Source organism: Leguminivora glycinivorella, chromosome Z (genome assembly GCF_023078275.1).
Source record: "Leguminivora glycinivorella isolate SPB_JAAS2020 chromosome Z, LegGlyc_1.1, whole genome shotgun sequence".
Lineage (NCBI taxonomy): Eukaryota > Metazoa > Arthropoda > Insecta > Lepidoptera > Tortricidae > Leguminivora > Leguminivora glycinivorella.
The window spans coordinates 42,834,026-42,846,383 of record NC_062998.1 but is presented as its reverse complement, the minus strand read 5'-3'; the positions used below and the strand labels follow the sequence as shown (position 1 = coordinate 42,846,383).

The 12,358-nt window shown below is 36.7% G+C and overlaps 1 protein-coding gene across 1 annotated transcript in view; it reads left to right on the top strand.

Annotated features, from left to right (window-relative positions):
- The window catches only part of LOC125241967 (carboxyl-terminal PDZ ligand of neuronal nitric oxide synthase protein), a 253,034-nt gene that overhangs the window by 183,276 nt on the left and 57,400 nt on the right, over positions 1-12,358 (top strand). The window contains exon 5 of the mRNA XM_048150687.1: positions 2,271-2,465. Within this exon, the coding sequence (XP_048006644.1) occupies positions 2,271-2,465 (195 nt within the window). The remainder of the gene's footprint in view (positions 1-2,270; positions 2,466-12,358) is intronic.

Genomic DNA, 12,358 nt, shown 5'->3' with positions numbered 1-12,358 from the left:
CCTCACTACCTCGGAAACACGTGTTTTATCCTTTAATGTCAGCGGGTAAAAACTCTTTTTATCCATTAGTGGGTAAAGTAATTTGACCTTGAATATAGTCAAATTAACAGCTTTAAAATTTATAAAAGTAGGTGAATCTAGTAATGAAGATGAATAAGATGATTTACCACCTGTGGAACTACTGGAAGCATTGATAAACGCATTTTTTGCGGTTTAGTTTCCTCTCTATATTGAGGGGAAAAGTTTTGTGTTACACATGGGTGCAAATGTATTTTACTTCTCGTGTATTGATAAACTCGCTGGCTGGCTCTTAGAGTTAAACATCACTCGGCTAAGTGAACCGTCCCTTATTTTTAAAGAGACGACACGGCATCATTTAAAAGGTGATTTTAGTAGTTATTAATCGATCACACTACTTATCGATCTTACCATCACAATTGCAGGCGGTTATATTTTATCTAGCTAATTTCAACAATTACATGCGCCATAAGTATGTTTAATCTTCTATATGAATTCACAGTGAGAGAAGGAAAATCACAAACAAAAAGGATAATATTCGCAGACGTTTTAAATAAACATAACATACAAGGGTACAACTCCAAACTTGTACAAGTAATATTCCGCGCAAACAAACGATTTCGCGACATAAAAACGGGCAAAGAGCTTGAATTTTGCCTTTTTACAAAAATAAATAAACTTGTATTATTACAAGCAAGAATTCTAAACGAAACGACACTTATTAAATGGCACAAGTCTGAATCGAAATTATTGTCTGGGGTAGAAAGCTCAGAATAAATCCTTGCTCTCGCTACTATCCCATATATTTTATACTATTATACGTACCTACTTAAATATAGTGTGTTGCTTTACTTGTTATTGTGACTTGTTTTTAAATCAAAACTAATTTCCAGACTTAAGATTCCAATATGGGCGTAAATAATAGTTAGACATATTGACCGGAATATAGACCGAAAAAATAAAAATAAAAAATCAAAAAGGTAATCACGGTCTATATCCCAGTCAATATAAGTCTAATTAAAATAATCGTGAATCATTCAAAACTCTTATTGTAAATAACAAATAGTTATTTTCCCCTCACTAACTCGGAAACACGTGTTTTGTCCTTTAATACCACCGGGTAAAACCGCATTTTATCCACTAGTGGGTAAAGTAATTTGACCTTGAATAAAGACAAATTAACTGCTTAACAATTGATAAAAGTAGGTGAATCTAAGTAATAAAGATGATTTACCACCTGTGGAACTACTGGAAGCAGTGATAAACGCATTTTTTGCGTTGTAGTTTCCTCGCTATAGTGAAGGGAAAAGTTTTATGTTACTTACACTCGGGTGCAAATGTATTTTACTTCTCGTGTGTTGAAAAATCGCAAGTTCAGGATTCTATTCTGAAACCAACTCTGTTCAACTGTAGAATCCTTTCACTTGCTCGTTTTTCAATTCCGCACTCGGCGTTAAAATACAACTTTGCCCCCTTGTATAACAAATAACTATTGTTTTACAAGGGGGCAAAGTTGTTGTTTAACCGCACGTGGCAATATTGATAAACGAGCAAGGGAAAGATTCCAATGTTGAACGGGGAGCGAGCAAGTGGTTGAATAAGTGGAATCTTGAGCGTTGCGAGGGTTTCAAGGCACGAAGGTTAAACAAAGTTTGCCACTGAATGAAACACAAAACACACGAACACGAAAATACTGACTATAAAACATCAAACTAAATGAAATCCATCAATTAATTGAGTATTTGTGATGCTAAATCATCATTTATAGCTAAGATCTACCAGCCAGCTTGACATCTTTAAAATTTGTATGTAATTACTTTGCACACTTGTGGATAAAATGTAATTTTGCTATCTGTTTTCGACTAGCAAAGAGAGCCTTTACCAGTTGGTGTGGTGAAAAAACATAATAACGGTAAAGTTGACGTTTAAATTATGATATTCAATCATCAATGTTTCAAAAGAATATGAATCTGATTTAGATTTATGTTTTACAATTGATTTTTTTCGTGCCCACCAAACCCAATTATTAATTACTAGCTCTTGCCCGCGGCTGCGCTCGCGTTAGAAAGAGACAAAAAGTAGCCTATGTCACTCTCCAACCCTTCAACTATCTCCACCTAAAAAAATCACGTCAATTCGTCGCTCCGTTTTGCCGTGAAAGACGGACAAACAAACAGACACACACACTTTCCCATTTATAATATATTATTAGTATGGATTATCCTCTAATATTTTGTTCTCTTTTCGTGCAGAAAGGATCAAAACTATTCAGCCGCGGCAGCAGGAGTAGTGACGCGAGCATCGAGAACATCGACATCATGCACCACCCCATCTACCGCATCTTCTACGTGTCACACGACAGCTCCGATCTCAAGATCTTTTCCTACATCGCGAGGGACGGCGCCACCAACCTTTTCAAATGCAACGTCTTCAAAAGCAACAGAAAGGTCAGAGTTTAATCTGTATGGAGTGAAAGCAGTGAAAGGCATATCGTCACTACTTTTAAAAAAACTTGTATCTTCGTCTGTCAATGAAAAGAAAATTGTAGTAAGTATGTATGGAATACATATAGACTTACTGCGTTTTAACTTTGAGGAGCAGCGTGAGATACGAGATTTTTCTAAGTAGTGACGATATATTTATAACATGCCTGTCTTTAAATAAGTACGTGAGCATAATTCGACACGCGAAAACTTACGGTTCGTATTGATTTTCTATTGTTGTGAAAAACATCTTGATTTAGAAATCATCACTTGCCTAAGGGCCACTTGCACCAACGAAAGTGGAGGGTTAACCCACCATTTTATATGGAATTTGACAGATGACAGTCCACTAACCCTGAGTGGTTGGTGCAAGTGGGCCTAAGCTACTTAAACAATGATAAACTGTATTGTAGTTAGTAAACAATGAGGTTGATGTTTGTTCCATTACATATTTCATTAATGCGCTAATGGTTATTCAAGCCAAGTCGAGCAAAAAGAGGCACGGCCGTACCATCCTTTTCTCGAAGCATTTCAGACCATATTCAACCCCCTGTTACTCCGTTCTGGATAAAACTAGAAGCCTCAATTTTCAGCACCTAAGTAGTCATTGTATAAACACGGTATATTCCAAATTCCATTAAATTTGAACCAATAGTTTAGGAATAATTACTAGCCAAAGTTTCTTAGTTTTGTCACTCACTGGCTGACTGACACACGATCATCAATGATAATAAGACACTTTTAGTACACTTGGAAGCTTCAAATTTAGAATACAATATGTGTTTAGTGTATGGATCACACAAAAATTAAGAAATGTTGCAATTTCATTCCAGGTTTTTAGATGCATTAACTGCATAAATAACTTTGTAATCTTATATCAATATATGGGATTACCAAGTTATATTTGCAGTTGATTTGCAGTGAATACCTAAATCAGTGTACCTGTCTATGTAAAATAATAAATTTATACAGATGCCCGGTGTGGTGATGGGTTAATAATCTCACAACCCCATTTCCTCACATGGAAGTCGTAGGAGTCAACTATGGGATATGGATTCCATTGTGATGTGGCTGACAACCCTTTAATAATTAGCCAACGGTGGCACTGAAAAGTGTAGTTTCGTGTGCTCTGGCCACCCTGTTTGGGAATTTACACAGATATGTGTGTAAACGAAATTTTCAAACAATCAGTTTTCCTACATCACCGACCGCAAAACTAACTTTGTAATCCCATATCAATATATAGGATTGCAAGGTTACATGTGCAGTAATTACAGTGAATAAATCAGTGTGTTGTAAAATGCAATTAAATAGTACGTACCTAAATAATATGTTCAAATTTAATGTGAAAAAAACTTGTATGTTTCGTTAAGTCGTTAATAGTAGGAACAGTCGAGATCATAAATATGTGTACATTTTTTCAACTAATTTGCAATGGGTTTAGGTGAAAGAATGTGTAGCTGATTAAGCGAAGAGCAAGTAGAGCGACCGCTCTAGGCGCCAAATCCTACGTAGCCGGCGTACATGTAAAAAAAATCAAATAAAAAGTATTACTTAGATTGCGTGGGCGCGCACATATTCCAAAATAGCGAGAGGTGTCAGGAATTAATTCAGATATTGAAGTGATTGTGGAACGATGTAACAAAATGTCGCAGTGTACAACATTCATAAGGCGCTTGCTGCTGCTAAGGTGCCATGAAAGGAGGATTTTAGTCATTGACAAACCTTTGAAAAACAATACCTATTCTATTGAAATTGTATCAATTATGTGGTGTTGCCTTACATCAAATAAAGTTACGTAGTTACAAAGTTACATCGTAATCCAAATAGTTAAAATACAGTCCGAAGTGGAGTTCTCCATAAAGCTAAAGCCGCCAAAGGCGCAAAACGTCTCAGAGAGTCAAAGGAGCGTAAGCGTGATGATGAGCACACTAGGGAACCGAAGGGACCTACTGAAAAAAAAAACCACCGAAATGGGCATGCTGACAGAGTTACTAGACCTATAAGTATATTTTGGCCTATGAAAGCCAAGGGCTTTTATATAATCTCCCCCTTCCTCTCCACTAGCGGGTTGAGTCTTGATAAATTGAGTCAATAATAGGAAAAAAATTCGCGCTCGCTTCGCTCGCGTTTACTGGTTCCGCCAAATGTCTTTTTTCTACTCCAGCACTTAAATCTGTCAATTAGATTATTGTCAGCGGTATCCAAATTAAGTTCATTTGAGTAACGATGAGAAAGTCTATTTGTCTATAGGTTCATAGGATTACTGCTAGCAGTAATCATATGAATATAGGAGTTCTGTTAATTTTTTTTTAAAAGCACAACTTCCATTTATCAGGTATGTTTTCATTTACAGTAATAAGTAACTTTTAATAAATAATATAATATTTAGGTTCATAATTTAAATCAAGATGAAAAAATAAACTTAAATGCGTTTTACATATTAGATATTGCAAAACAAAGGTAAAAATCATAAGTTTATCCAATAATTTTACATTCGACATTTAAATATTCTTGAACGCAACCACATTTTTCGTAATTGAAAATCGGCTTATTTTCTATTTCTCTTGTCTATGGTATGTTTGACATTTGTAAACTTATCACGAAACTATTTGAACTATTTCGGTGGTGTGTAGTTTGTTTTAATTCGACGTTATTGTGCAAAAACATAAGTAATTATGAGTGATTCTGGTGAAAAATGCACTTCCGAAGAAATCAAGACTATGGGCGCTCAAAGTGACTGACAATTTGTGCGTACCAAAAATGTTATGATTGTTTTGACATGGAAATTGCAAAAAAATGTTTCAACTTTCTCTGAAACGGCGTTGTTGGCATATTTTGAAGAATTGTGCAACAAGTTCTCGCCATCAACATTGTGGACAGAATACTCAATGCTACGACGATCCACACAAATATTCCCATTCATTACATGAAGTAAGTAACTAACCCATTTTATTATTCTCGAATAGGTATGTATGTGGCTGTCGTAGAAAAAGTATAGTATACAATCGTAACATTATGAAGGCTATAAAAGTCTCGTACCTTACTTAGGCCACTCGGCAAGCCTTCGTGGCCTAACCGCGGTACTCAACTTTTATAGCCTTCATAACGTTACCGTTATATAATATACTATTATTTGTTGGACATAAAGAAATAAGTGCAAATGGTGAACAGAATGCGTTTTTTACTTACATACTTAGTTAAAATTTCGCGTTTGCTACGCTCACGTTCTTATTTAAAGACGGGTTTCTGACTCTGTTATGTCGTAGGTAGGTACATGAACACGATATCCCCTATCAGCCCCAGAGCCATATACCTATTATTAGGGCGTGTATGAGGAGGTTCAAATGTATAATGTTTATTAAGCTTATAAATAGGAAAGAAGGATAAAAGTTGGAGTATCTACAGAGAGTCTACAAAAAGAAATGAGATCCCATCAAAAACAAAACTTGTAAAAACACCAAGTCTTCGCAACTCAGTTCTTCTGGCGTAAAAAGAGTTGAGATCCCTGTAATACCAAGTCGGTTAATTTATTCAGTCCCTACTTAAAGGACCTTCTGCCACAAGTTATTACGTAGTTTACCTGGTACCTACCTTATCATTATTTAATTGATTTAGCCTACACGTAAGTTCCTATAGTATGTATGTAATTATGTAAATAGGTTAAGATATACAATTTAAGATTGTTTAAAAAATGAGCGCATCTTGCCATTAAACGTAACAGTTTGGCAAGTTAATTCATGTACAAAATTAGTTTAAGTTGTTTTTTTTCAAAATAAATAAAAAAAAAAAAAAAAACCTATAGCTAACCTAATATCATATTACTCATAGCGATCATATCAATATGAAAAATATTTCAAGTTTTAAAGAAAATGGACTGACTTGGCAATCGCATGACAATACAATGTATCTCACAAGTTATCATATTACTTACACCGCCGATGACAAAATTGTTTCATGCGATTGCCAAGTCAGTCCATTTTCTTTAAAACTTGAAATATTTTTCATATTGATATGATCGCTATGAGTAATATGTTATTAGGTTAGCTATAGGTAAACTACGTAATAACTTGTGGCAGAAGGTCCTTTAAGTAGGGACTGAATAAATTAACCGACTTGGTATTACAGGGATCTCAACTCTTTTTACGCCAGAAGAACTGAGTTGCGAAGACTTGGTGTTTTTACAAGTTTTGTTTTTGATGGGATTTCATTAATGCGCTAATGGTTATTCAATGTTCATCGAACCAAGACTTGATAGCATCAAGATACGGTAATATCAATTTGTTGATTTAAAAACGAGACAAAATTCAGTTAGGCTTGTCAAAAAAAGGCCTAGAATTGCGTGTAGCGCAAGAAACTGTATTTATCTATTTAAAATAAAATGTTTTTTCACCACACCAACTGGTAAAGGCTTTCTTTGCTATTCGAAAACAGATAGCAAAATTGCATTTTATCCACAAGGGGGCAAAGTAATTTCATACAAATTTTAACTCGCTGTCTTATTCTGGCTGCTAGATTTTACCTATAAATGATGATTTTGAATCATAAATATTGAATAAATCGATGGATTTCATTTATTTTGACGTTTTATAGTCAGTATTTTGTTCGTGTTGGTGTGGTGAAAAATGTTGTGTTTCACTCGGTGGCAAAGTTTGTTTAATCTTCGTGCCTTGATACCCTCGCAACGCTCAAGATTCCACTTTTTGAACCACTCGCTACGCTCGCGGTTCAATATTGGAATCTTTCGCTTGCTCGGGTATCAATATTGGCACGTGCGGTTAAACAACTACTTTGCCCCCTTGTAAAACAAATAACTATTGTTCTCAATCCCAATTATATTTCTACAGTTAAATTTCTATGATTGCCTAGTATTCCAATTTGTAGTCTATGGTAAAGAAACATTAATTGCAATGTAAAGACTCTAATGTCGAAAAAAAAATTACCTAACAACGTGTCGATTACGATAATTTGTTTTTTATGCATTTTTTTTATTCAGAACATAAAATACAAACGAGGCAATGACTTAATGCATTGTAGAGTAAGTAGGGACCAGTAGTCCTTTCGCGTGTGCTGTTTATGAAGATCGCAGAGCCTCGTAAAATGCGGGCCGGCGATAAACCGCAGCTGTCGTATCACAAACAATATGTGGGAATCACCACTTTTTCAACAAACCCCCGCGCACTTACGGACTGAATGGACGCAGTAAAAGGGTAAAGTAACCCATCGCTCGGAGACATTACTCAGACGTGTTGCGCTGAGAAAACAATGTCGATGAAATGGACGCGGGTGGATCTTGGGATTGTATCGGGTTAGGCCGTCACGTCCGGCCTTATAGGTTACTCGGCTTTTTGCGTTTGGAGCATAGAGCCCCTTATGTTTGTTTTGTCTAGCGTCTACCTACATTCTACGTAATTTACGGCATCACATCGCATTGTCACTATCTTATACTATTAAACGAGCAATTCTTGTATATTTATTTATTTATCTATTTATTTATTTATACCGACGATCTCGGAAACCGCTCTAACGATTTCGCTGAAATTTGTTATGTGGGGGTTTTAGTGGGTGAAAAATCGATCTAACATATCCTTAGGTCCCGGAAAACGCGAATTTTCGAGTTTTCACGCGTTTTTCTTCGCGCGCCATCTCGTGTGGAGTAGTTGTACTGTTGAGACAGAAGTCTTTCGGTCGATGTAAGTATTATTTACTTCAAAGACTAGATGGCGACACAGGTCAAGGCTAACACGAATAGAAAAATACACTGAGCTTTTGTGACGAAACGCGCGCCATCTCGTGTGGAGTAGCTGTGTTGTTAAGACTGAGAGTTCTTTCGATTGATCGATGTAGGTACTATTTATTTTCGAACTAGATGGCGACACAGGTCAAGGATACGAAACAGAACCGAGCGAAGCTCGGTCGCCCAGATATTATGTATCTAAACGTGACAATCTACGCTGAGTACGCCGTGCAGTCCCATCAAGGCGTGAGGCTCGGTTTCTCGGTATTTGTTCGTCTTCTGAACCCGAACTGTAATTAATAGACGACACTTATTAAATGCCTCTAGATTTTATGAAGTATTTCGCTTTCAATCATAATTGTATAGACATCTAGTATAAATAATTACTTCACAGTTCTAAACATTCATACACGTTTGTCCGACCCTTATAAAGCCCAACCTCAGAGAAGAATGCGTCTTTCTCCTCCTTCTCTTTACCTACGAAGCCAGCATAGACATCATATATAACTAACAGAACCAGATGTACATGTTATTTGCAGCTTTGTGCTCATGTAGAAGTCTGTCCGTCGATCCATTATATAGGTGAAAACGGGCATGATCCTATGAGTAAAAGTATCATAACACATCATCCAGATATTCGTGTTCGTTCTCGACATCCAGTATCATTCCAATGTGCAGTATTTTTCTCTGTGTGCGGCGGGACGACTATTCGCCGACTCTTTTTGCCTGGTTTACATCCCGGATGTTCCATGGAATGCACATGCCGCTTCGATATCTCCGCTCATTTTGCATGCGTTCCGTGGGTCCAACAGATTTTCCGGCATGAGATTCGACAGTAGGTCCTACTACATACAGCATACTTACTTGAATATTTAATTTTTTGCGCTTATTTTTATAAAAAAATGTAACTCGTCGACGGTGTAGCGTCTTTCTATTTTTTAAACCTGATTCTGGAAAATTAACGTAGACGCAGTTTTTTTCAATTCAGATGTTTTAACTTTGGCAACATAAAATGGCAAAGGACGAAAATTAAAGATGCGGCTTAAAGTAGCCCTTTGCAAGATCCATCCAGCGTGAGTTCACTTTGAGGATCCACTCCGGACGTGTAATTATTTCTTACGGTATTGATTGGGGCTAAAGCCTCGAGCCTTATCCGGCTTCGGGAATCCGGCGATACCTCTACATACACATACGGCGAATAGGTACGGAGATGTTTTTTAGTTTAAGGCGATTAATTACTTTTTATAGGAGAGACCGAGTTAGATTTACAAAAGATAAGTTGATACATAGGTACTTTATTTAGGCTTCATATGGGGAAGTTTGGTTCGAGCAGCGAGATTTTAATTTTGCTAAAGTTATGTTTCTCCACTATTTTAAAATAATATTTTTCATAAATGCATTATTTCAATAAAGGTTTGAAGCATTCTGGCAGTGCTTTTAATACAATATATTTGGGGCTAGCAGAGGCTGTACAGGACATATCAATCAGACTGTTGAAATAGTACTTACCAACTGTTATTTTAACATTAAATCCTGTAGTTTTGTAAATCCAACTTTAATACAACAATACTATGACGAAATGCAAAATTCCTCTCAAGTCTCCTGGGTCTACCCTATTGCTCTTGTTGTTACCCTATAACGTAATGGTAAATAATACATAACATTATAGTACCTCTTATGTAGATAGGTATTGTACGTTTTTATTAGGGTTCCGTAGTCAAGTAGGAACCCTTATAGTTTCGCCATGTCTGTCCGTCCGTCCGTCTGCGGATAATCTCAGTGACCGTTACCGTTTCATTCCAATCCAACCCCAACATACGATGTATTGTTGGATAGATATTTAAAAATGAATAGGAGTTTACTAAAATCGTTTTTTGATAAAATTCATATTTTCGGTAATAATCCCTCCTAAAGGAAAAAAAGGTATCCCCCCCCCCCCCCTCAAACTTTTGAACCACAAAAGTAGAACTTTATAAAGACTTTCTACGAAAATTATTTTGAACTTGATAGTTTGAGCAGTTTTTGAAAAAAATACGGGAAACTACGGAACCCTACACTGAGCGTGGCCCGACACACTCTTGGCCGGTTTTAATTCTTCCTTTGCCCGCCGTTAGCTCTGTAGTTAGTATGTAGATTGTTGACTTAAATGTGTGCCTAATATACGTATATATAAGTTGTTTCAATCAACATCAAACGAAAGAGCCCTCTTTGATATTACGTTTTCTATGATGACTTTATGTTAAGTTCCTTAATTCAAGTTAATATATTTTGCAGATCCCATAAACTTTTGTATCCAACACATTTCCATTTAACTTTGAAAAACAAAATTCATAAATAAGAAACGAGATTCAATAATACGCGATCCGATTTTATAATGAAGTTGCTAAGAACAAGTAAGAAATTCACAAAGAAAAGTAGAGTGGCTAAATGGAATCCAATGCAAGGTAATTTATTTCTCAAGTGTAAAAGTCTAAGAGAGAAAAGTCAATATTAGCGAAGCCACCGCTGGAAAGGTTAGCCGCATGTAATTGCTTCTTCGTGAAGGTGTCCTGAGAGACCTTTTACACTGTATGAAAGACTAAATGTGAACGATACAAAATAATTTAGATGTGCATTAACATTAGCAGCTATTTGCTTAACAAAATACGTGGCCGCTTTTAAAAATAATTTTACAGTTATCTTTGCAAATTACTTACTCGCATTTTAGAGGTACAACGTTGTAACGCCCCACGTGCAAATATCATTATTGAAAGTAGCTGTTATTTATTTTTGTTCAATTAGCAATCAATGAATAAAAAAGTGAGTAGGTTATTTTCGTATTTGACTTTGAACTGTATTAGTATTTTGTGAATTTAAACGGAATTTTGGAGAAGAGACACGATTACACTGAGCCCTTGACGGTATTTCGCTTGTTGGATGCGAGTATTAAACGCTGGGAGCTGTCGCGTGCGGCGCACAGTGCGTACGGGCAACGTTTAATATAGCAATAATGAAAATATTTTACAATAACATCAAAATAATAAGAATTGTCCTTATCTTATCTAGCATAGGTAATATAGCTGGTGACTTCCAGTGCTGATCTTCAAATGAGACCAGTGTGCGTAGCCAAATGCACAAACGCTCACGATAATATTGTAGATAAGCTTTCGTAGCTGTCAATCTCTATCGCTCTTGCGTATTAGCGCGACAGAGCCAGTCTACCTTTCTGCGGCGTTTCGATTTCGTTTCGCTTCGCAGAAATGCCATTCGGCTACGGGGCCAGGCATGATGTTGATTTGACCCTTCTAAATAGTCTCAAGTCAGGGTTCCTAAGGCCGTTTTCACATTATCCGATCCGATATCGGATGTAGGGAGGATGTCAAATGTAAGATTTATGAGCTTCCAGGTCTTCATTTATGTATTTAATAGATCATTATTACTAAAAAACCGGCCAAGAGCGTGTCGGGCCACGCTCAGTGTAGGGTTCCGTAGTTTTCCTTATTTTTCTCAAAAACTACTGAACCTATCAAGTTCAAAACAATTTTCCTAGAAAGTCTTTATTAAGTTCTACTTTTGTGATTTTTTCATATTTTTTGAACATATGGTTCAAAAGTTAGAGGGGGGGGGGGGGGCGCGCACTTTTTTTCCTTTAGGAGCGATTATTTCCGAAAGTATTGATATTATCAAAAAACGATTTTAGTAAACCCTTATTCATTTTTAAATACCTATCCAACAATATATCACACGTTGGGGTTGGTAATGAAAAAAAATCAGCCTCCACTTTACATGTAGGGGGGGGACCCTAATAAAACATTTTTTTCAATTTTTATTTTTGCACTTTGTCGGCGTGATTGATATACATATTGGTACCAAATTTCAGCTTTCTAGTGTTAACGGTTACTGAGATTATCCGCGGACGGACGGACGGACGGACGGACGGACGGACGGACGGACGGACGGACGGACGGACGGACGGACGGACGGACGGACAGACAGACATGGCGAAACTATAAGGGTTCCTAGTTGACTACGGAACCCTAAAAACGATATAAAACGCAAAAATTGCGGATTTAATGCCGATGGCACTCTACTACAACTGTTTTTGTCCGGGGCACCATCGAACTGCCGATATCGGCAGGAC